This window comes from Nicotiana tabacum, chromosome 16, assembly GCF_000715075.1.
Source record: "Nicotiana tabacum cultivar K326 chromosome 16, ASM71507v2, whole genome shotgun sequence".
NCBI classification, from domain to species: domain Eukaryota; kingdom Viridiplantae; phylum Streptophyta; class Magnoliopsida; order Solanales; family Solanaceae; genus Nicotiana; species Nicotiana tabacum.
Genome location: NC_134095.1, coordinates 66,364,479 through 66,389,311, shown reverse-complemented (window position 1 = coordinate 66,389,311; position 24,833 = coordinate 66,364,479). Strand labels below are relative to the sequence as shown.

At 37.5% G+C, this 24,833-nt stretch overlaps 1 protein-coding gene across 2 annotated transcripts; it reads right to left on the bottom strand.

Moving 5' to 3' along the window:
• Window positions 1-241: 241 nt before the first annotated feature.
• On the bottom strand, window positions 242-24,833 carry LOC107761286 (protein PSK SIMULATOR 1-like). 2 transcript variants are annotated; one of them, XM_016579505.2, is made up of 13 exons: window positions 24,656-24,833; window positions 23,168-23,530; window positions 22,239-22,564; window positions 22,046-22,138; window positions 21,859-21,949; window positions 14,177-14,270; window positions 12,435-12,532; window positions 12,185-12,254; window positions 11,356-11,450; window positions 2,858-2,974; window positions 2,654-2,730; window positions 1,290-1,334; window positions 242-1,202 (listed from the first exon to the last, which is right to left on the bottom strand). In XM_016579505.2, exons 2-13 carry the CDS (start codon window positions 23,477-23,479, stop codon window positions 695-697), a joined length of 1,926 nt encoding a protein of 641 aa, XP_016434991.1. In that variant the 5' UTR covers window positions 23,480-23,530; window positions 24,656-24,833; the 3' UTR covers window positions 242-694. The 2 variants fall into 2 exon arrangements, with proteins under 2 accessions (XP_016434991.1, XP_016434990.1); XM_016579504.2 differs by having other exon boundaries at window positions 24,548-24,795.

Genomic DNA, 24,833 nt, shown 5'->3' with positions numbered 1-24,833 from the left:
AGTTGGGGATGATCAACGAGAGGAAGCATAGGAGCATCATGAGTTGTGTGTGTGTTGTGAATAGTTGAGATGAAAGGAAAGAGAAAGTGGGAAGATACAATCCTATAATTATGCCTAATATAAATGAACCCTTAATTATATCCCTAATTTGAATTATGGTATAGAAATGGTAATTTGGTATGCTTAAATGTAATAAACACAAACCTTAAACATTGAGGGTAATAACGTTTGATATATGGTATAGATAGGTAAAAATCCCAACTTTTAATTATTTAAAACAATGTACATAAGATAATAGCAATTTAAGATACATTTCTCTCCACAAAAAAAGGACTCAACTCTACCTTCTTCCCCACCCACCTACCCACCATGCCCCCCATTTTTCCTCTAAGAAAACAAAAATAGAAGAAAAATCATTTCCACTCGCCGCAGCACCCTGAATATACTGGAAATATTGCATTACAACAAATCTCTGATCCTCTACGCGTTAATATCCGGTTCCCTAACGTAAATAGACCATACTACAAGGGAAGATGATGAAGATGATTTGTTGATGCATTAGGGCTGCTGTACCATCACAGTAGAGCCGATGTCCAGTTAAAAGATACTCCATTTCCGTTTTGCCAATTTAGTATCCTACTATACCACTATGCACATGATATCCGAGTTGGCAATGCAGTCGAATGTTGTACTGTTAAGCACCTCGAATTGTGTCCACTCTGTCAATGACATCCAAAGCTTTCATCCGGTCAATGTCAAAGTCGATCACTGGAACAGAAGAGGGTCTCCTGATAGGAAAGGGGTCTTTCCTGGTTTCACTTACAGGTGAATGGCTACTGCTCTTACTTAGCCTGTGGTACTTGCTCAACCTTGTTTTTGCAGTATCAAATTCTTGAGACTTGCTAATCCCTGGAGTTAGTTTTCTCTTGCTCACATCACGAAGCATTTCTTGGTCTTCAACCGTTAACGGAGAAGATGGAGAGCTTGGTTTGTGGGTAGAGAACTGAATCAACTTTTGATTAGGGGAACGGATTGGAGATCTTACTCCATCATTAGCAGCAATTCTTGACTGACTGACAAGATGATGGAGCCACACCACTAATTCAAGAATAAATGCTTCTGTTTTATCCTTATCTGCATGATACAATGTCTCGATTCGAAGAAGATCAACTTGGCTAGCAGGTTTCCTGCTTATTTCGGACCTACAGATATTTTCTTTTTTCAATTAGACAAAGCCAAAAGAAGATGCAATCGAATTAAAAGATTAGTCCACACAGATTTAAGCTCACCCTGTATTTGCCCATTCTCCAACCCATCCGAAGCCATGGTGGGCCCTGAAATTAAATTTGGAAAGAAAAAACAGTATTAAGCATGCGGGGAGATGATTAAACCAAAATATTTTAAATCGTAATGCATAATTACTTTTCGTCTGCTGTGTTCCGAATTTCAGGGGCAGACTTAAGAAGTATCAACTTCCTTCCCTATTTGACTTCCAAAGCAACCATAAAAGCGAAATGGAATGACATTTTTATTTAAACCCTGAATCTATATTGTGTTATATTTTCTTTCTCTATAAAGATGGAAAGGATAAATGAACTGTTTTAGGAATTAGGATTGACTTTGATAAGAGATCAAAGGAGAGGAGGATAAAAATAAACCACCTACTTCTTTTTACCATACAAGAGTGGGTGGAAAAGGAGGGCAAGACCTCATCCAACCACACTCTTTAGCAGGCCAAACTAGTGCTTGTACTGAAGAGATGTACATATTAGGATACAGATGTCAAATGATACATCTTTTATTTTTTATCGTTTCAAATAATACATCATTCATTATCAAGCCAATAACAAAGTAAGCTACTTTTACCCTTTCATGTCTTTTCCTTTAAATAGATCGGCCCAGTTTATATGACATACGTCATCGTTGGAAATCATTTTCTGTCACTAAGTTCCCAAGAAGTTATTGAGAATGCTTTTGTCTAGGAAACCATCTTTTCAGTCCATGACACGTGTTCCTCTTTGAAAACAGTGAGAATCATTTTCATTCAGATGAAATGAAGGAAAACAACTTATGTAATGGACAACAACATTCATTTTCAGTCCACTGACACTTATTCCTATAGGTAAACATTATTTCCATTCCTACTACTTATAATTATCGCCAAACACTAAAGCCATGCCCAGCCTCAACCTTCCACATCCAACAGCCACTATTGTATTTCACCAATTTATGCTTAACGAAACAACGAAAATAAATTGGAAAATGATTTTGCCGGGAAAGCATCTTCTGTAATAAAATTACCATCTAAAACATCCTACATCATACCAGCCATTGTTTACTTCTCTTTCATCATACCAGCCATTGTTTACTTCTCTTTCTTTTGTTCCCAGCATCACATAAGGATAACTTTTTATCAGTCTCAACGCAGTTTTATTTTGAATGATCACCTCAAGTCATGTAAAATATGTAGAAACGGAAAGATTACCTCCTAACAGCATCCCGCCAATATTAGGAGTCCCAAAAAGTTTTATTTTTTTGATAAAGAAGTCCCAAAAAGAATTAGCAGAGCAAAAGTCATATTGGAATTAGAACATAGTAACGTTCATGCAACCATAGCCAATGAACAAGTTTTGCCATGGACAGAAGTTTTTACTTGGTAGTATTGGTTGCCATGGGTACAAGCCACTGCAATGTTTTCTCCATTTCACCTTTGATTTGCAGGACTGTCAACTGCACAAGGAAATTGTTAACAATTCAATTAACTCGAAGGAAGAAACTAGCAAACCCGTCACAAGCAAAATATAGAATAACCCATCCTCGACATTAGACACGATATAAATCATATAACCATAAGTACCTCTTCCTTGAGTGAGAATGACAGTAATTTGAAACGTAAAGTTGACTTTATGCTTGGTGGCAACCCTTGGTATAGAGCATCTCTTGTACTTGGGGGAATTGTCCCTGGTCGAGTTACCTGACCATAACAGAGATATCTTAGCTAGTAATGCCTATAGGCGATGTGATTGATAAAGAAATCACAAAATATAACTGTGTAACAATGATCTATACATGTTTAATAAGCTAGTCAACTAATGTGGCTATGATTTGAAAATGCCGATCAGTTACGCTTCTGTTAGATTGTAAAACATATAATTCCAGCAGTTGACAGACAGTAATGCACGTAAAAATAACAAAAGTTGAGAAACACTTCGAAACGAGGGGAGGAAAAGAGGCATCTTCTCACAATAAATACTCGCAACATGTTTGCTTTTGTCAAGCTATGAGTATCTTGGCACAAACAATATCACGATGACCACCATAATATTGACCAGATTTCTTGTATCATATTGTGTAATATTCCAATAACTCTGGATATATTCTTTAGCTAACAATGGAATATTTAAAGTGTTAGGAGCATCAAATAAACTATTTATTATATACATGGCATAGAACTCCTAGATATAGAGTTCTTTCGGTACATTGTAATCCAATCAGCAGCCAAGTCAATGCCGTGTCAGCAATTTCAGCAAACTAGTTAGCAGTCAGCATCATGTTATCAGTCCAGTCAGAGATATGTCAGCACCCAGTCAGCTTTAGACAACATCCATTCAACACAAAAGAAAAATAAAAATGACAAAGAACTTGTTACTTGGGCTTTCCAGCATCCTGAGTCCATTTCAGATTTGTCAAATTCACCACTAAAAGTCAAGTGAAAACCAATTTACTCTTCTTTTCTAATCATAAATGGCAATGGAAAGCAAAAATCAGAAAGCACATTTAGGAGATCAGTCAATTGTGGATCTAGTGAAAAATATGACGGAGCCCTAAAATAAGTATTTGTCCATCTCTATCACATATACCAGTAACTCAAATACATGCCTCAAAAGCTCTTCATTTCTATTTAGGAATCTTAGATCACAGGACTGGTTTCCAACATTTAGTTACCACCCATAAGCACCCTTACTAATGGCACCAGAACTATGGACATAGGAGTCACTAAGTTCTCATTACTCCATCTTTGACTCTTAACTACGTCCTATATGCTCCTGAATGCCCATTTTGCCTTATATTATAGACGAAATTCCTTGACTGTTCAAGTAGCTTTACTAATCAATGAGCTCTTGTGCAAGATCAGGTTACAAGACGGCCAATTGGATAAAGGGAACGAGTCATGAGGCCTTTATTAGTGGCTGGATGTGGTTCCACTGCATTTACTAGTGGTGAATCCCATCTTCATATCCATGGTCATCTTGGTCATCACCATCTCTCGTAACTTCGACAGAGACTTTCTAATTTTCCGCCATGTAATCAATAGATAGCAAGTTGTATAAACTTGGAAAACAAAAATGCGCTACTTCCCCAAAACAAGATAATGGTAGACTATCTACCACTTTAGAACTTGTCCACCAAAATATATATAACCAAGCCAGTTAGTTCTAGTCTTGGCTTCCATTACTGTTTCACTTGATTGATGATTACTCCCACTGCCCTTGCAAACTTGGTTTTGAGTTGTTTTATATACGTAAAAATTTATGAGGATGTTGTAATCCAATAGGAGTCCCAATTTGTACCTTACAAAGTGACAATACCAAAGAGTACTTTTACAAGTCAATTCAAAGTATCCATATCTTCCCAAGAAAGACTCCATTAGTCATCATCTCATTACACTCCTCAACATTAAAAGGATAGTTGAGCACAAGAACAATCACCTAGTTGGACTACCGACACAATACTACTTCAGTAATTCACTATAATATTCCTCTTCAACTTTAGATAAAACCAGTTCTTGGTGTTAGCTAATCAACTTGTATGTCTTCATCGGCTCCAAAATATCAAATTCCTTATTCGATCAATATCCTAATGAACCTCTGTATAAACTTCCGAATAAAGTTTTTGGGAGTAACTTTTTGTGCATGATGTAACTTCAGGAAAGATAAATCACTGTGATGTCAGTGAAATGTCTTTATGGGTACTCGCAGCTTGCAAAAACTTAAATCTCCCGCATTATATTGGTACTTTTGTCTCCGAATATGAACATTCTTTGAGCATCATCATTCATATTTTTGTTTTCCACAATTTGACTATTCTCGACCTTCCTCCTTTAGTTAGTAGTGAGATCCTCATTGATAGTACAGTAGATGACTCAATTACTTCATCGCGCGCATTCCAGTCCCAGTCATGCCTTGCCTCCAATAGATGATCTCACTATCGTTGTTCGAAAATGTTTTCACACCATTCAAAACCCTCACCCCCCTATATAACTTCTTAAGTTATCATTTGATGTCTCCATACCAGTATACTTTTGTTTTGTCAATATTTTCTGTTTCTACTCCACGAGCTACCAAGGCATTAGCTAGTCCTGGATGAAATGTGCAAATTGATTATGAAATGTGTATCTTGCATTCCAGTGCATGGAAACTAGTATAGTTGCTGGCCGGAAAGTCTACATTTGGGTGTCGATAGGTATACTTGATAAATATAGGGATTGATGGACAAATTGACCAACTTAAAGCTCGTATTGTAGTTACAGCATACCCAAAGTTCATAACTGTGGTGATCTCTTCTCTCTTCTTGCTATCTATGAATGCATGAAACTCGGTCTCTTTATTAGGTCTATATCAAAGACACATTTCTCCATAACGAGCTAGAGGAGGAGGTTTCTATGAAGCAATACCTACTTTGTTGCTCTAGGGGAGTCCAGTCTAGTATGTCAACATCAAACAGTCTCCACGAGTTTGTTTGGACGGTTCACTTATGTAGTTCAACATTTTGCAATAGCTCATGTATGTCAGATTGTTTTCTCATGACACTCTATATCATCAGTGTCTCTATCATGTTCATCCGTAGGTTAAGTCATTAATGAAGATGACCAGAAAGGGTGAGACACTAAAATGAGGTTTCTTCATTCACTTCCAAACTAAAGATTTGGGACAACTTAAGTTTCAGCTCTCTTCTTTGGCAAATGAGACAGTACTTAGATGGCTTGGGGCACTTCGTTTTCAATCGGTAAGCAGCAAAATTTATGAAAGCAGGCTTATTTGTTCATGTCTTACCTATTAAAGAAAAAAAACAGGAAACTTCCCAAGATGCAGAATAGCTGGATGTAGACAGTTATCGAATGGAGTCATGGATCTAGCCCGGTATGCATCTGCATACGTAATAATTTCACTAATTCCTCGATCCTCTTATTGAAGTCATGTCTTGGATTATTCTTGATACGTTGAAGGATGTGTACCATTGTATCCTAGCGACTATCACGAGGATCTAGCAAAAAGTGACCGACAAAAATAACAACAAATGAGACATCCGGGCATGTGATGGTTAGATAATTCAACTTATCGACCAATCTCTTATAACCACCCAAGCATGTTAAGGGCTCTCCTTGTCTTAGAAGTAGTCGACCTTAAAGTCCACGGTTAGAGTGTACATGGTTCGGTTTAGTTGGTTTTTCCTTTCAAAAAACACCAAGTCAACTATGTCAGTTTGTTAAATCTAACCATATCAAACCAACATAAAGTCGGTTTCTAGTTTTGATTTTTCCAATTTTTTCGGGGGTCTTAGTTTTTTCTCCAATCACGTGAATATTAGGTGTATGTCAATGTGAATTTTCCAAGCATGCACTGAAATTAAAAAATTTGTCCCACCTTGTATGTAGAACTAATGAACTTAATATCTCACTATAAATGTGTCTAGATTAGACTTAATTATGAAATGATACATATTATTTTCTTTTGAAATTGAAAGTATCTAAAAAAGGATATTTCTTAAATATAGGTGAATTAATAAAAGAAAATACTGAATTTAATGTCATGTTATAAATGTATCTAGTTTAGACTTACACATGAAATGATACATATTATTTTTCTTTTGAAACTGAAAGTATCTTAAAGGGTATTTCTTCCCGCCTTATATATAGGTGAATTAATAAATTTAATATTTCACTATAAATGGTTAAACCCAAATCATTTTTGTCGGCATAAAAACATGTGTTATTGCACTTATTCTCCATTTCAAAATTGAAACCATTGTGGATTTGTCCGAATCCAACGAAACAACCTAATTTCTGCCTATGGTAAAGGTTAAATTAGGTTGGTCAAACTTTAAGAATTGCTAAATTAGTTACTTGCATCTGGTTTTTGCCTTTTTTTATCTTTACAATAAGTCATGAAGGAGTTAAGTCTTCAATGTTACATATGAGATGCATTTATAATTAGCAAAAAAATTCAGGCCAAAACCCCCAGCATTTTTTTTTTTTGGTTTTACTTATTTTCATTTATGAAAAGGGGAGCCTTAGCGTAACTGGTAAAGTTGTTGTCATGTGACCAGGAGGTCACGGGTTCGAGCCGTGGAAACAGCCTCTTGCAGAAATGCAGGGTAAGGCTGTGTACAATAGACCCTTGTGGTCCGGCCCTTCCCCAGACCCCGTGCATAGCGAGAGCTTAGTGCACCGGGCTGCCCTACTTATTTTCATTTATGAGCTTAAGATAATAAATAAGTTCTTAATCCAGTTTTAAAAATTTTATTTTTACTTTATAGTTATGAGTTGTTGAATTCAAAATACATATACAAACATACGTCTTATTTATACATATATAGTCAGTTTGGTTCGATTTTGATTCGGATTTTTTTTCCTGGGGAGGTTTAACACCAAACCAAACCAGATATTGTCGGGTTTTAAGTCAAACCGCAAGTCGGTCTTTCATTGGTTTTACTAGGTTTTCCGCTTCAATTTGATTTTTCGGTTTTTATTGTACACTTCCATCCACGGGTCAGGTTTGCAAATGCATATTAGGCTAGATGTCCATCCAATGAAGTAGTTGACCTAAAAATTCATGGGTCAGGTTTAAGAATGCATATTGGGCTAGATCTCATTCAATAGGCAATCCACATTCAAGTGTTATGTTTTGATTAAAGGAAACCTACCATCTCGGGGGAGGTTCTACCTCTTTTATACGTAAGACATTAAGCAATAAGCCTTGCTTTCACAATCCCATGTTTCTCGAAAACTATGCACACCAAACCATCTAATCGAAGTCTCACAATCTCGCTTCTCAGAAAAGAGAGCCAAGATAAGTCCAAGTCATACGGGATATGACAAGGTCCTATCCTAAATTCCTAATAAGCTAGGGTAGGATTGATCGAACAAGCAACATGTACAAAGCAAATATATGGTTGCTAGACCAAGACATAAGCTGAGTATACAGTTATAAGCCTGTGACATGTGAGCTTATATAGTTTAAGCAGTTACTCAAGAAATTTAAAGTTCAGAGAAGTAACACAAATGAAATAAATATCGAGCATCTAAATCAATAAGCGTCGAAAGGACCATTAGACATATTGAGATTGATTGTCACTTTATCCGCTAAAAATGCAATCCAACTCTGATGAACAACGCAATATATGTGTGGTATGTTCGGAATCTATGATCTGTATACTCCAACTTGACAGAGAGTTACAATATTGACCAGATTCATTGTACTATGTCTTGTAATATTCCAAAGAATTTTATGCATATAATTTATTTTTAGTAGTAAAATGCTTATTTATCATGCTAGGAGTATGAAGTAAATATTTACCAAAGTATATGTGGTCTAGAACTTCTTTATGAGGAACTCTTCTTATACATTGTCAATTCATACAACACAAATTTTCTCATCTCTTCTCTTGTTCTTCACAATAAGAACACCTCCGGCGCTTACGGTGCGCTAGGTTTGTTATGATCAAATACTAAAAACTCATTTGCACTGTCCCAAATTCTAAAATATGGTGATCACCATACACATCAATGGAAAATAAATTGCACATCCATTTTGATAATGATTCTCCAACATGAGGCCCTTTGCGGACTATGCACAAGAACCAGAAGTTTTGTGGAGAAAAAAAAAAGTGAAACCTGTATATCTATAACACAACAAAGCTTGCAAGTAAGCCCAAGCGCCAAATTTCTCCGATGATAGTTTAATGAGATCCTCCAAAATTCTGATAATAGACATTGTCAGATCATGATCTTAGTTGCACTATCCCAATATCTAATTTACAATAATCGCTACCTTCTATAAGTCTAAAATAAAAGAGAAGATATCATTTGTCATAGTGGCATTGCTTCTAATTGTAGTCCAATTGTCAAGCATCACAGAATCTCAATACTCAAGATTTTTGTTTAACGGTTACGTCTACAATGGCATTTTCAAAGCTGATTGGCTAAAACCTTCTCATAGGTAACAGAGTGGAAGATGGAATACTGCAAAGAGAAAGTACGATCTAAACAAGCCTTTGCCTCTAAAATTTGATTCCATGGGATACAATCTCTAACAAACTTAAGATCTCAAGGTCCATCTTGTGAGAACTAAGTTAGCTTGTTATCTAACTTCTCATCTTACTAGGGCTCCTGATTAGAGAAGAACATGGAAAAAAGAGGATGGATGCTTCAGTTTAAACCCGGCCAAAATGGAAAACACTTCAATATCCAGACTAGCCAATTGGACAATCAAAAAGATAAAATAGAGGCTTGAATGACATTAGCACTTCTAGACATTTGCTAAAATCAGTTAAACCCTTCAAATACTTCTCTTTTTTCTCTTTTTGAGAAATATACCTTCTTTCCATACTTGGCCACTCTAACAAGATGCTCAAGCTGTTCCTACCACTATGGAAGATCAATTTAGTCTGTTATGTAGCTTTCCACTCAACTAAACTGAAAAACTGACTACCCAATTCATTCATTGCTTCAGTTAACTTTCAGCAATTTAGGTGCAATATAATAGCTTCTGGAACTTAGTTGAGTCTCTAAGTTGGACCTAGCATCTGAGATTTTCTATGCCATTTGCCAACCCAGAGAGAAACAGAACATTATGTTCAGCATAAGCCAAAAAGAAGAAGATTCTGACAAATATAACCTCTCTTCCAAGCTTTATTGATTAAATCTGGGAACAACATGTCGAAGGAGAAACACGAGGAGGCATAAGTGATAAGACAGGGAAGCAGTAAAGTCAATACCACAGAGGGAACTTTCGCAGAATTAGCTTGTACTGGTTGAGAGCCTGAGTCAATCCCAATGCCAAGTTGTTCTATATTTTTATTTCTTCTTTTAACTAGAATTCAGAAGGAAGTGAAAAAGAAGAATTCAATTGAAGAAAGGGAAAGAATTTGGAAAAATAAAATAAAAATAACAAGAAAGGGAAAGAAAATGATAGAGCAAGAAAAGTAAGAGGGAATTTCATTGCCCCCCCCCCCCCCCAAAGAAGGAAACTTTTATATTTCCAAGTAGGAAAGATTATAGGTACTGTTAACCGTCAGAAAAGTAAGTTAAATTTGTTGATTCAGGCAAAAGAATAAGCTCAGAGGGCTGTGAAGCGGGAAAAAAAAGGAATTGAAGGGGGAAAATGGTGCAGATTGAAATGCTTTGGTCCCTGGTTATAGTCAAAAGTAGCTATTATGTTGGACTCATCACCTGAATCATCTAAGGTGATTCTGTTGGACCGATCAAATTAGTCCTCCTAGTGCAATTTATTTTAACCACGTTAACCTTACAAAAGTAAGGAATAGAACAGCCAACGTACCGCTTGATGTTGGCTCAATCAAAACACTAGATCAACATAATGAACATGAGGAATTTGGTAATCTCAGTAAGAAAGTAGGGGCAAAATAGTTAGACGCTTATGGACTTCTATGCTGAGTAGTTATGGATCAACTATTTAACTCAATAGTCAACATTAGAGGAACATAAGCACTTCAAAATGATTTGAACTATTTTGTTATTGAACTCTCTGGGGATGTCTACAAGAAATGGAAAAATGTATATAAGACTACCAACGAACTAGCGTTGTCATCAAAGGAATCAAAAGGTGCGCTTTAGCAAGTGAAATAAGTGTAATTCTTAATGTTCCAAAACTGTTATAACAGAATAAAGATGAAAAAAAAAACCTAAATGACAAATTGAAGGACAAAGATTTTGCATAAAAGTAAAGAGGAAATTTCCAGATGAATTACTAATGTAATTGCCCATTAGCATGTCAAAAAGTACTAAAACTTAGCAGATATCAAATTCAAGCAAAGATTTGAAATTCACAAATTCAGTGGCAGATTGGCGAGCTTCAATCCAATTTCTCCTGGGAGTCTTGAAGCACAATGAGAGCATATACCAGCATAGAGGAGGGTTGTTGATATGATCACCGAAAAGGTGTCTAAGCTAGCTAGAGAAAGAACAGGACTTGTGTTCCACATTCCATAACCTCACATTACCAATAGAGAACAAAAGTAGGTTGGATGGAAGGATGGAAGTAAAGACAAAATACTTAAGAGCAAGTGTGCTGAAAATAACAGTGATTTTTCAAATAATGGGTGTGGGATGCTTACAAGTATATCAATCTGACTGATGATATTTGCATAATGCAATGCAAGACCAGCAGATCCCAACCTCTCGTGGTTGTTTTTCACAGGTCTATCTCCATCTGCATGGGTCATCAAGACTACGGTAATAATGATACCACAAACTTGCCAATCTAGTCAATAAACCATGTGCAGTCTAGTCAAGACAGGCTGATACAATTTTAACTAGATATGTTGTGCAAAATCAGCATAGTAATGCATAATTATTATGATTAAACAAAGAAGTTCACAAGTGAGTTCCATGGGTTTCTGTCTGCCAAATGAAATAATACGCCATTTCAGAAGGGACCATTGGATCAACTCATTAGTTGTAGAATTAGTGTAACTGTAACATCACACACAAGTATTGAGCAATAAGCAAAATCTTTAGAAACTATAGTTCTGTTATCTGCAATACTAGTAGCAGATTACTCAAAAATTCATCCAAGACCAATGATTCCCCTAGACCACTAGACATGCTTCAACAGCAGAAACCATCTTTTTCAACAGACAACTTGATAGGTATCACTGGTAGTACATACCTTCACGCCAAGCATAAAAAAAGGACAGCCCAGTCCACTAAGCTCCCACTAGTTTGATAAAATCAAATCGAGGTATAGTTTCGTCATACTTATCAACAATTTAACATAGAAAGTTCCATCGAAAAATGAATCTCTCAGGATATACAACAAAACATGACTACAAACATTAGTGGGAAAAAAAATCATAATAACAGCAATCACTCGTCCAACTATCGCAGACATGACAGCAACAAAGCACCACAAGAGAAGTTAAATTGAAGTTTCTAATGCATTACCAGCGTAGCCAAATGCAGCATGGATCTCCAAATGAAGGAAATGCACAATGTCCACTAGCTTCTCCGTCACCTTCAATTACGAGTGTAAGATTGATCAATTCAAAGAAATCTGATAAATTTATCTAAAACAGTTTAACCATCTCATGCTATATAAAATATGTATCATGTAACAAGCCCACCAAGTAGAAATCAAATTACCATTGTTAATTTCAAAAACAAAAGAGATCATAAATCACCATTGACTTGCTACCTCTTCCAATATCTTGAACCAGAGGGATTTCTTTTTCAAGCTTTTGACATGCTTCCTTTGACTTTTCAACTCTGTCCTTAAAATTGGAAGGCTATCTCCTACATAACATTAAACATAGAATATTATACCAGACATGCAGCAAATGAGAAAAAGAAAAGGAAAAGAAAAAGAAGAAGGCAAGAAAGCACAAGAAACAAAGAGGATTAAGAAACACTCAGGTGCTAGTCTATATCAAACCTAACATCTTTTTTGGACTAAGAGTTTGAATTAACCTGCCTTAATCAGGATCTGATTTAAATCATTTACCTTGGTAGTTACATTGAAAAATTTAATCTTGTGAACCACAAAACCAATATTGATCTGCAAAGTGATTATCCTTCAAGCGATCATCTAATAACCCCACATACTCAACAAGAAATTTTTTAGATCACCAGACAAAATAGTCTATAGTTATTACAGACTGGTCTGAGAGGAAAAGATTCTGAAAGGAGGTGAGCAGTAAAAACTACTCACAACTCATGAAGACTAAGTAATCAACGCCAGAACCCACAACCTGTCAGTTTATTTTAGAAAGAACTAAAAACTAAAGGATCCACAATTATGGTTCACCACACCTGAAAGTATAGAGAAGTATGTTGGGTGTCTACAACCAAAGACTAAAAGAAGAATCAATAGATCAGTATAAATTCCCTCCACCTGGTTGAGATTTCCCTGGTTGTACCACCTAATCTTTCATTCAACGATCAAACAAGAACCAAAAAATTTACCAGCTATGCAACTACTGCAAACTGTCACTGCCTGACTGCCTCCTATAGTCCATTCTACACCATTCCCTCAATTCCCATGGGGAAAACTTGAATTGTGCTACAAAGCCTTCTTTTGACTTCTACCCAAAATGAACTTGAAGTCATTTTTGAGTAGGGGTGCTCCGATTTTCCCTGCATAGCCCCAAGGCAGGACGAGGACACAGATATGAGAAAGTAAGATTTCCATTTGCGGTTTTTCTAAAGAAAATTTGACTTGTTCCCAGACTGATGCAATATCGAGTGCAAACAATCTCTTCTAATAATTATATTTGGCTATTAAAATATGTTAGTATCCAATGCTTGGACACTTAGAGATCAGACTTTTTAACAAGAGTACTTGGTCATTGGACCTGAAGGCAACAAACCATAATTAGAAGTCCACCAACAATATTAAGGCTTCAAATTAGCGTATTGACCAACGTACATTTATTTAACTTTTATCTTTGCTGGCAACTTGTCTTGTTTTGAAGTCACGTTTTTTCTCTAGAATAGATTAACTGAAGTCTTTACAACTTACAGTACAAGAGTTGATATTCGGATGAAAGTGTGAGATTTGCTTTTGATTCTATTCCAGAGAGATGTCTATTCCCTAAACGAAGTCTTCAACAGAGATTATTCAGAAGGATTATAAAATGTAAATCCGGAGTTGCTTCCCATTCTCCTCCTAAATTCCCCCCTTTTTACTCATGACCTTTGAGATTTCCCCATGCGAACATTCACTAAACACTGTTACATTAGTAACCTGTTCAATGAACCCCATACATACCGACATATGGAGTGCTCTGAAGACACCACAACATGAAAAAATTGCTATGCTGGTAGACCATAAGAATATGGCGAACACTAAACACATTGAGTTCATACATGGAAAATGGAGCTTCAAGCTGCATTAAGGAAAAACAAATTTAACAGGGAATAACTGTTGATATGGGATACCTCTCTGAGTAGCATTTGAAGTATCGTCTTCTTGAACTTTACGCCTATAATCTTGTTCAAATCTGTCCAATGCATGACATTCATGGTATAGCTCCTGCAAAAAGCAAAAAATTCTCCTTACTAGAGCCTGAGCTGGTTAATCTGGTTTGAAGGAAGTGGAATGCAAGTAGATGTCCCCAGTTACAGCAAATGAATGAGCAAATAAAGCCCCCAGTCCAGCTTCTTTGATCATTTTTCTTTTTTTCCTTTTTTTCTTTTGCTTTTTTTATTTTTTATTTTTGTGATAAGCACAAAGCTCTCTAACTCCACCTGTATGAGTTTTACTCACAATGCCTATCCCGAATAGGAATGACAGAGGAGGGTTGCAGTAGGTTGGCAGCAGCATAAGACTAGCCAATTCATAATAAATGCTCAGAATATATATATATATATATCTTTGGGACGTGATGAACTAGGCACACATTACATCAGTACACAGAGTGATGAAAATAAGCTTAGGTCTTCCATCAAATCGCCGCCTGGGTGTGTAGGATATGAGTTAGGGTTCCCACATCATGAAAAGGTATGGGCAAAGAAGCTAGTCCCGCCACATCAACGCCGGGATGTGGGGCAAACTATAAAAGGATAAGCCATCATGGACGCGCGTGTGTAAAGAAGCTAGTCCCCCCACATTGGTGCTCAGATGTGGTGCAAAAACAAAAAAGGTCCCCACCTCATGGACGGATGAGGACAAAGAAGCTATAAGATAGTTAGTGTAACGACCGGGCCGGTCGTTTCGAGAGTTATAGCCCCGTTCCCCCATTTTATGCTTCTTTTGTGTTCTACAGCTGTATTTTGACTTACCAGGTTAGTTGGTTCGGGTCCGGAGTGATTTTGGAGTAAATTGAGACACTTACTCTCTTTTGTGAAGGCTTAAGTTGGGAAAGTTGACTGGATGTTAGACTTATGTATAAACGACCTCGGATTGGAATTTTGATGATTCTGTTAGCTCTATTAGGTGAATTTGGACTTAGGAGCGTGTCCGGAATGTGATGTGAAGGTCCGTGGTAGAATTAGGCATGAATTGGCGAAAGTTGGAATTTTGGCGATTTTTGGTCGGCAGTGGAAATTTTGATATTGGGGTCGGAATGGAATTCTGGAAGTTGGAGTAGGTTCGTGGTGTCATTTCTGACTTGTGTGCAAAATTTGGGGTCATTCGGACGTGATTTGATAGGTTTCGGCGTCGTTTGTGAAATTTGAAAGTTTAGAAGTTCTTAGGCTTGAATCCTAGGGTAATTTGGTGTTTTGATGTTGTTTTGAGTGACTCGAAGGTTCGACTAAGTTTGAATGATGTTATGGTATGCGTTGGTATGTTTGGTTGAGGTCCCAAAGCCTCGGGTGAGTTTCAGGTGGTTAACGGACTTGGTTTTTGATTGGCAACATGGCTGAATTGCTTATATCTAGTATCGGCTGTTTCTAGTTTCCTTGTACGCGATCGTAGGAGTCCATTCGCGATCATGTAGGCTTATTTGGGGGCAGAGGTGAGTTTGTTCTACGCGATTGCAGAGATAGGATCGCGATCGTGTAGGTATGCGAAGTTGTGCATCGCGGACGCGTGGCTGAGGTCACGTTCGCGTAGAAGGATTTGGAGCAGTAGTGAGGTGAAGGAATTTGCTCTATGCAATCGCGTAGAGCTGGGCGCGTTCGCGTAATTTTGAGAGATTGTGATTCGCGATCGCATGTGTATTTTCGCGATCGAGTAAGGTTAAAATGTGGGGCAGCCTGTTTGTGCTTCGCGATCGCAAGGCTATTTCCGCGATCGCAATGAAGGACATCTGGGCAGTATATAAAAGGTTCAAAAACGAGGGTTCCGGGATTTTTCACAATTCTAACATTCTTGAGCTCGGTTTTGGAGATTTTTGAGAGGATTTTGAAGGTGAATCTTGAGGTAAGTTCCTAGTGATCATTTCTATTCAATAATTATGCTTCCTCACTGATTTTCCCACCTAGTTGGTGTGTTTTTGAGATGTAATTTGGGAGTTTGAGGCTTGGAAATTGGAGAGATGATTTTGGGGATTTGAATGGCCATTTGATGTCGGATTTTGATGAATTTGGTATGGGTAAACTCGTGAGTGAATGGACTTTCTAGTTTTGTGACTTTTGTCGGATTCCGAGACGTGGGCCGGGTTTGAGTGAATTTCGGGATTTGTGTCCAATTAAGTAATTTTTCTTGTGGAATTGGTTCTTTGGCCTATATTGATTGCATTGTATTACTTTTGGCTAGATTCAGAACGTTTGGAGGCCGATTCGAGAGGCAAGGTCATCGCGGAGTAGGATTTTGCTTTGTTTAAGGTAAGTAACGTTTCCAAACTTGGTTCCGAGAGTTCGAAACCCCGAACTATGTGTTATGTGATTAGTATTGAGGTGACGCACATGCCAAGTGACGGGTGTGCGGGCGTGCACCGTGAGAATCGGGACCTGGTTCATCCCATGGCACCGTTTAGTGACTCGTTCTTGCTTATATATGTGTTTCCATCATGTGATTAAGTAAATGAGCTGTAAATCATGCTAGATATCATGTTAGGGCTTTACGCCGATACTGTTGGGACCCCTAGTGGTTGTTTCTTGCTGTCATCTCACTAGTTTCATTGATATTCTGTACTAAGGCCTCATTTGTTTTTTTTAAGATTAAGACGTCTGAATCTGAATACACATCTGAATATCAAGATTTGTAATAAGATTAAGACATCTGAATCTGAATACACATCTGAATATATTAAGATGTGTATTAAGATCTGAATAGAAATAGTTAAGATTGTTTGATTTTTAACATCTAAATCTATAAAATTTATCTTTATTTGAAAATTAATAAACATAAAATTCAAATGAAATAACTAATCTAATATTCTGTCAATAAAATATACAGTTTTCTAAAATACGATAGTTGTTGGTGGTGATGGCTAACGGGTGAATGCCGACTAGAGGCGGTGGTAGTTGATGGTGGTGGTTTTTCATGCTAGTAGCTAGTAGCTAGTAGTGATTGTTAGTAGTGGCGATTATGATTGAGGATGGTGGTGGTGGTTGGTGAATAATGGCGGGTGGTGATAGTAGTTGTGACTGAGGAAGGTGGTGGGTGGGTGGTGGTAGGTTATAATGATGGGCAGTGCCGACTGTGGTTGTTGATGGGGTGGTCAGTGGTGGTAGTTGAGGTGGATGAGTGTTGATTGTGGGTGAGAATGATGGTGGTCGGAGTGGTAGGGACAGTGGGTGGTGATGGTAGATAATGGTGGCGGCTATGATTGAGGATGATAATGGTGTGGTGGTGGTGGACGTGGTGGTGGGGAGGGGTGGTGGTTTAGCATGGTGGTGGCGGCGGCATGGTGGTAGTTGATAATGATAGGCGATGGCGGTAATTAATAATGAATATGTGATAGCATCTTAATGAAATTAAGTCTCTGTTATAGATCTTAATCATACAGACCTATTCAGACCCATTAAGTAGTTGTGAAGTAAAAAAACAAACACATTTAATGATTAAGATCTGAATAATTAAAATTCAAACTTTAAAAACAAACGTATATAATGTCTGAGATCTGAATGATTAAGATTCAGACCTCCATTAAGTGCAAACAAATGAGGCCTAAGTCTTATTCATGCATTTCATATCATGTCTCAGTCTCAATTGTTATTTATTGGCATATCATATCATTGTTCCGGGTTAGTTTTCAGGGCATTGTGTGCTCGTGTGTGAGACTGGAGAGTGATGACTGAGTGAGGCCGAGAGCCTGATTATGAGTGATAGTTATGGGATCGGACTGTACGCCGCAGCAGTTATGTTGATGATTATGATAGCACTTGGGCTGTAGAAGCCCCTCCGGAGTCTGCACACCCCCAGTGAGCGCAGATGATATTATTGAGGGATGGATTTCCCTGGACATGGATTTGTCCGAAGTCTTGATATCTGGAGATGGATTTCTCCAAAGGGTTGGATTACCCTTCTTCCTCGATACTGGTTGACTTGCAGTCAGTGTTGTATATGTTCCGGGATGGATTTCCCTGGGCCGGATGGCCATATGCAGTACCGAGTGGTTGAGCACTTGAGAGTGGGAGCACATGGTGCATTTCATACATTCTGTGCATGGGCATGTAGAGTTTAGCTGAGCTTTATATCTCACTTTGTTCAGATCTGTATTTTATTTTACTGTTTGAGCTGTATACATTAATTGGAAGCATGCCTACTTTTCTAAAAAGTTTACTTCTGTTTACTTGTTGAGGTTAAGTTTGTCACTACCTATCAGTCCATAGTTTGGACTTGTTACTTACTGAGTTGGTGTACTCACGTGACCCCCTTACACCTTGTGTGCAGATCCAGGTACCTCTGGCCACGGTAGCAGTTGTTGATTTACTCAGTAGCAGATCATCGGAGATAGCGAGGTAGCTGTCTGGCGATCGCAGTCCTGCTTTTCTCCTTCTTTATCTTCCCTTTAGTGTATTTTGGTTATTCTCAGACTATGTTAGTCTTGCTATTTTCAGAACAGTTTGTAGTAGTTGCTTATGACTCAGTGACACCACGATGTTTGGGGCTTTATTTTCTGCATTTCAAATTTCGAGTTCAACTCTTGTTTTCTTTTATGAAATTCTGTTAAACATGATGTCTTTTGGCATAGTTTTTAATGAATTATGGTAGTATTGTGGGAGTCGGCTGGCCTAGTTTTATTGATAGGTGTCATCACGACAGGTTTGAGTTTAGGGTCGTGATAGTTAGATTCAGGTAGGTAGCTACAACATAGGCTCTTTGACAGAAAAGTCAATAGATTTAGTGGAAACGTTAAAAATGAGGAAGTTAATATTGCATGCCTCCAGGAAACTAAATGGACAGGTCAAAAGACTAGAGATATAGACAACGCGGGTTATAAATAAAGGTATTGTTGGGTAGACAAAAACAAAAATGAGTGGGTATTATTGTAGAACGGGGACTTGACAAGGTTGTAGAGGTAAAGCGAGTTGGGAATAGGACTATCTCATTGAGTTTTGTTCTGGAAATGAGACAATTAATGTCATTAGTGCCTATGCTTCACAGGTAGGATTAGATGCGGAAGTTTTTTTTTTGTCATGAAATAAGGTTAAAATAGGCGTCAAGAAGATGCAAAGTTACAAGGAGCATAATTACAGGAAACAAAAATACAAAAGAAATTGTTAGCCCCTATACAATGTGTCAATCTAGAACAAGAGTGCTAACGAACTCCAAAAAGTGTCCAGGGGATAACTTAGTCTAACAAAACAAATTGAGGAAGCATTTAGCCTTAAGCGAGTAATTTAGAATTGAGATTCCATCAAAACATCTTCTATTCCTCTCGGTCCATAAACAACAAAAATAATTGCAAGAATCATCAGCCAAATCTTTTTTATGGTCTTATCAACTTTCCGAAGAGTCCAACTCATGTGTCCTCACTCAAATTCTGTGGCATGACCCAGCTTAAGCCAAATACAGTAGAACATGTTCCATATATCAGTGGCCACTGGGCAGTGCATGAACAAGCGACTTACAATTTCCTGATTTCTTTTGCATAGCTGACATCTGCTGACTAACTGAAAACCTCGTTTGTTAAGGTTGTCATGTGTTAGCCAGGATGCTCCCAAACTGTGTATTTATTTGGTGATTTATGTTGACAGTATCGTTATTATCAGCAATATCAGGATGTGATGTAACACCTCTTTTAGCACTTCCAGACTAAGGATCTGGGCAAATTGAAATATTTTTAGGTAATAAGGTCGTTCAATCTAGATCAGGTATTGTTATTTCCCAAAGAAAGTATGCTTTAGACATTCATGAGGATACGGAATGAGAAGTTGTAGACCCATTGACACTCATATAGATCGGAATGCAAAGCTTCTGCGAGGGCAGGGGGGCCTCTTAACAATTCCACAAGATATAGACCGGTAAGTTGAATTACCTCATAGTGACTAGGCATGTCATTTCCTTTCTTATGAGTATTGTAAGTTAGTTTATGGACTCTTTGGGATGCAGCTGTCTCCATTCTCCAGTATATAAAATCCGGCCCAGGCAAAGGACTATTCTTTGAAAATCGAGACGATGAGCAAATCGTTGGATACACAAATGCTAGTTGGGCAGGATCACCTACTGGTAGATGCTCTACGTCTAGATATTGTGTTTTAGTAGGAGGTAATTTTGTGTCTACGTCTAGATATGGTATAGGCTTGTGGAAGAACATAACCAAACTGTTTTACCAGAACTGCAGGTTGCAAGTTGGTAATGGGACAAACATAAAATTTTGGAGAGACAAGCGGCTGAAGAATTCAGCTTTGCAAACTGATTATCCTAATCTTTTCCTGATCCCTAGTAATCCAGACTACACTATCTCACAAAATAGAGCGGACAATGCATGGAACCCACAGCTCAGAAGGAACCTACAGGAATGGGAGCTTGAAGAGCTACTCAAATTACTTGAAAGATTAGAGAATTGCATAACCAGTGAGCAGATTTCAGACAGACTAAGATGGAGTGATAAAGCAGATGGTCTATACTCTGTTAAAGCAGGATATTCAACTCTTTATGCCCAGAATGAGATGGTGGATAATTGGCCATGAAAATTAATCTGGAAAACAAAATTACCCCCTAAGATGATTTGTTTCAGCTAGAAAAGCACTCTACGAAGCATGTTTGCCTCATGACAATCTCCAGATAAGGAACATACACATTGTCAACAGATGCTACATGTGCCATCAGAACATAGAAACCAACAGTCATCTCCTACTACATTGTGCAGTTGCTATAGATATTTGTGTAACATGTTCCGTTTTTGGACATGAAAGGTTTAAGGATGCCTTCATGTGCTGGAGTTCTTGGAAAGTTGGTAGGTCCATCAGGAAGATCTGGAAAATGATTCCTGCCTGTGTTTTTCGGTGGGTATCTGGACAGAAAGGAATTGAAGATGTTTTGATGGAATATCAACTCCTAATCACACTCTCAGTTTGTCTTTTATCTTTACATAGCTGGAGTAATTGATAAGTTTTTGAACTTTTTTAGCTCCTTATCTTTAGTACAGGGCACACTGTAATGGAGCTAACAAACTCACCTTTGCATTTACTATCTTTTGTACTATTTGCATCTATTTGATGCCATTAATGATATCACTTACTTCATCCAAAAAAAAAGGAAGCAAGTTTGTGTCTTAGAAAAGCAAGAAACAAAATGTGGTTGCTCGATCTAGTGCAGAAGTAGAATATCGAACAATGGCTATGCAACATGTGAGCTAGTTTGGGTCAAACAGTTGCTCAGAGAATTGAAATTTGGAGAAATCCATCTGATGAAACTTGCGTGTGATAATCAAGTTGCCCTTCATATTGTATTAAATCCGGTATTCAATGAGAGGACTAAACACATTGAGACTGAGTGATCGTCATAGAAAAAAATACTCTTAGAAGATATTGTTACAAAGTTTGTGAAGTTAAATGAACAAGCTCGGTACATATGATTTATATGCACCGGCTTGGGGGAGTGTTATATATAGTATACTTAGTGTCCCACATCGGAAAATAGTTATTATGTGTGTTGTAAAGTATGGGTATAAAATTGAGCTCCATAAAACAACAGTTGAGAAGTATCTTTAATAATATTCTCCTGTTCCTTTATTACTCACAAAGAGATGAAAAAAAAGTAGAACGAATGAGAGAAAACTCACAGCTGTATATTGAACCAAAATCATGAGCTGCTGCATTACAGCCTCTGCTTCTTCTTTCAATTGTTTATGAGGTGTCAGTTCAGATTCCAACCTAAATATAACGAAATGCACTATAAATGATATGAACACACATTTCACTGTTCGGATGACAAGCAAGCAATACTAGACTAAAGTTTATAGCAAGTACTTTTCAAAATAACGGTCCAAGTTGTGCCATTGAGGATCTTTGCAGCGATTTCCAAAACGAACCACTTCACCAGAGAATATTTTCAGTTCATCCCTGTCATATTACAAGAATAATAGGAATTTCACACTCTACGCACAAAACCTGAAAGTAGCATCTACTTTACGGCAATAAGCTATCTCAGAATCTTTCACACCTCTTGTCTGCTGCAGCAATTCTCAAGAGTTCATCCATATCGTTTGATACCAATAGCTGCACACCTTCTGAAGGAAGAACCACCTCCTTCAAATGCTTAATATTCTCTTGTGAAAGGGAATGCATAAGATTGGCCCCCTTGACAATGGTGTTTGCAACTTCAAATGCCAGAATTGATATTGTAATTCCCTTTGTTGCCATGCTTGACGCAAAACCGCTACTTAGATTTAAATTTGTCATGCTGCTACCCAGTGTGTCCAACACATCTACTGCTTTACCGAACCCTGCTGTACCAGCTCTCCCCAACAGTGAACTTACTTCCGAAACCTTTCAAGCGAAAAAATAAATAAATTCCAGTTAACAGAATCCAGTGAGCTTTATCCATTTTGGAGGCTATACCATGACAATCTGTGTCATGCAGTATCCGATGTTGTGATAAAGAGTAGTAGACATTTTCAGGGATTTATCAAATTCCATTCTACAGTTTTATCAGAGGAGTTACAAGAGATGAAGCAAAAAATACCAAGTAACTCATCATAATCGCACGGGGTTTCCCGCATTCTTAGTTTCACATAACATACTCGAAAAAACAAACACTGCATCAATAAAAGCATTTCTTTTGTTCCTTCACTTGGTTTCTTCTTCTCTCTTTCACATTTGATTTATCCATTTTCTTGAGAAATCTTCCATTTGTATAAGTGGATCCACCCCTCATATTTGCTTATTGTCAATGGGGGCCATTTATCTTTATAAACTATTACATCGAATTTCAGACCATAACTAACAATGAAAGAAAAGAGAGATGCATCCAGGTCATAGCCAAAAGACATAACATAGCATATGTGATTGACTACTCATATTTGCAATCTTTTTAACAGTAAAGCCGTAAAGGTATACTTTTATTGATGAAACAGCTCTTGAACTATTCACCTTTGCAATTGCAACTTGCTTTGACCTTGTTGATGTAGATTTATTAGATAAATCTCTGGACAATCTTGGAATTCCATCATAAATATCATCCATAGGAGCCCCACGGGAAATCCTATTCACCTCAGGAAAAGATAATGCTGATTCACTTAGTTGGTTATCAGTGCTTTCCCCAGCCGGAGATTGCATAGGATCACTATTTATGTGTGTGGGCAATCTATGTGACGGATAAACAACTCCAGCACCATTACTATGTGGAATGCCACCATCTGTTGTGCTCTCAGCGGCAGATCTTCTAGAGCAAATGCCACCCATCTTCTGAATATGACCTTCAGCCTATTTCAATCTCAGTCTTCCCATCAAGAGCTAAATTAAACAAAAAAATGTGAAAAGCTGTCTTAGCAACCTAAAACTGCAAAATACTGAGACCGTCAAAGCCGCTCTTGGAAATTGCTCGAATTTACTGCTCAAATAGATATACGTCGAGCTGGAAGTTCAGAAACATCTACAACTATAACAACTAAGTCTCAATCCCAAACAAAGTTTAACAACATTCTAAACAGAAGATTACCATGGTACCAACTCTGGGAACAACTGCTTACTAAATCAACTAAAGTAAAAGAACAAACCATACAAAAAGAACAACTCATTCGCAAATATTTTTTTCTAGGACGGTGGTGTCCGAGCCAACTTGATCGCACCTCAACTATTCCATCAGGTACCTCCTATCTCTCACCACCAATACAAGTAACATATAACTCTACCAACCATGTGGGAGTAAATCACCTACTCCCTCCGTTTCAAATTAGATGAGGTACTTTCATTTTTGGTCTGTTCTAAAATAAATGACACATTTCTAAATTTGAAAATAATTTAACTTTAAACTTTCATTTTACTCATTTTACCCTTATAACCACAAAAATATCATGGCACCACAAAGCTTTTACCCTTAAGTTTTTAAGACCACAAGTTTCAAAAGTCTTGTTTTTTTTTCTTAATCTCTATGCCAGTCAAACTAACTCATCTAAATTGAAACGGAGGAGTCATATTTTTATTAACAAAAAAAACCATCTTTTTGAACTTGAAATCAAAGAAGGCATGTAAAGGGCTAATAAGGTGATTTCTTTCTCATCTATCCAAGCCTTGATTGACAAAATTATCTGATACTTGTTGCTGATGGATGTGGCAGGTATCTCGTAAAATTAGCCGAGGTCCACACAAACTTGTCCAAACACCACGGTTATAAAAAAAAAAGACAAATAAGGAGACTCGGGGAACAAGCAATTATTATCAAAATGAAGTCGAAAGTAACAACACACAGACACACCGTGAGAATAAGCTATAGCATCCAAATAGGAGAATGTGATGATAAAAGCAACTTACCCAGCAAGAGAAAAGGGAAAAAGATGAAAGCTTGGATTTTTTAAAGCAGATTCTACAACTCTCTTTAATACTCCTTCTACAACAGGAACAAGAAAGAAGGATAATTACATTTGATTAGAATGATGATTGATTAAAGTGATGAACTTGGTCACTCTTTCCCTTTCTGTGTAGCTTTTGGGTCTTTTAGTATATTTTGGAGCTGCGTACGAGGTGGAGGGAATAGGGAGGTGAGTAAGCGAAAAGACCCAAGTGAGACACGCAAGAGAGTGAAATTTTTATTTTGCCT

Excerpts from the sequence above, each read along its gene's own strand:
- LOC107761286 (XM_016579505.2), bottom strand. The coding sequence starts at position 23,479 with ATGGGTGGCATTTGCTCTAGAAGATCTGCCGCTGAGAGCACAACAGAT. Across the intron at positions 12,255-12,434 it reads GGTTCAAGATATTGGAAGAG|GTGACGGAGAAGCTAGTGGA; the intron begins GTAGCAAGTCAA and ends TCGTAATTGAAG. Across the intron at positions 1,203-1,289 it reads GGAGAATGGGCAAATACAGG|GTCCGAAATAAGCAGGAAAC; the intron begins GTGAGCTTAAAT and ends AAATATCTGTAG.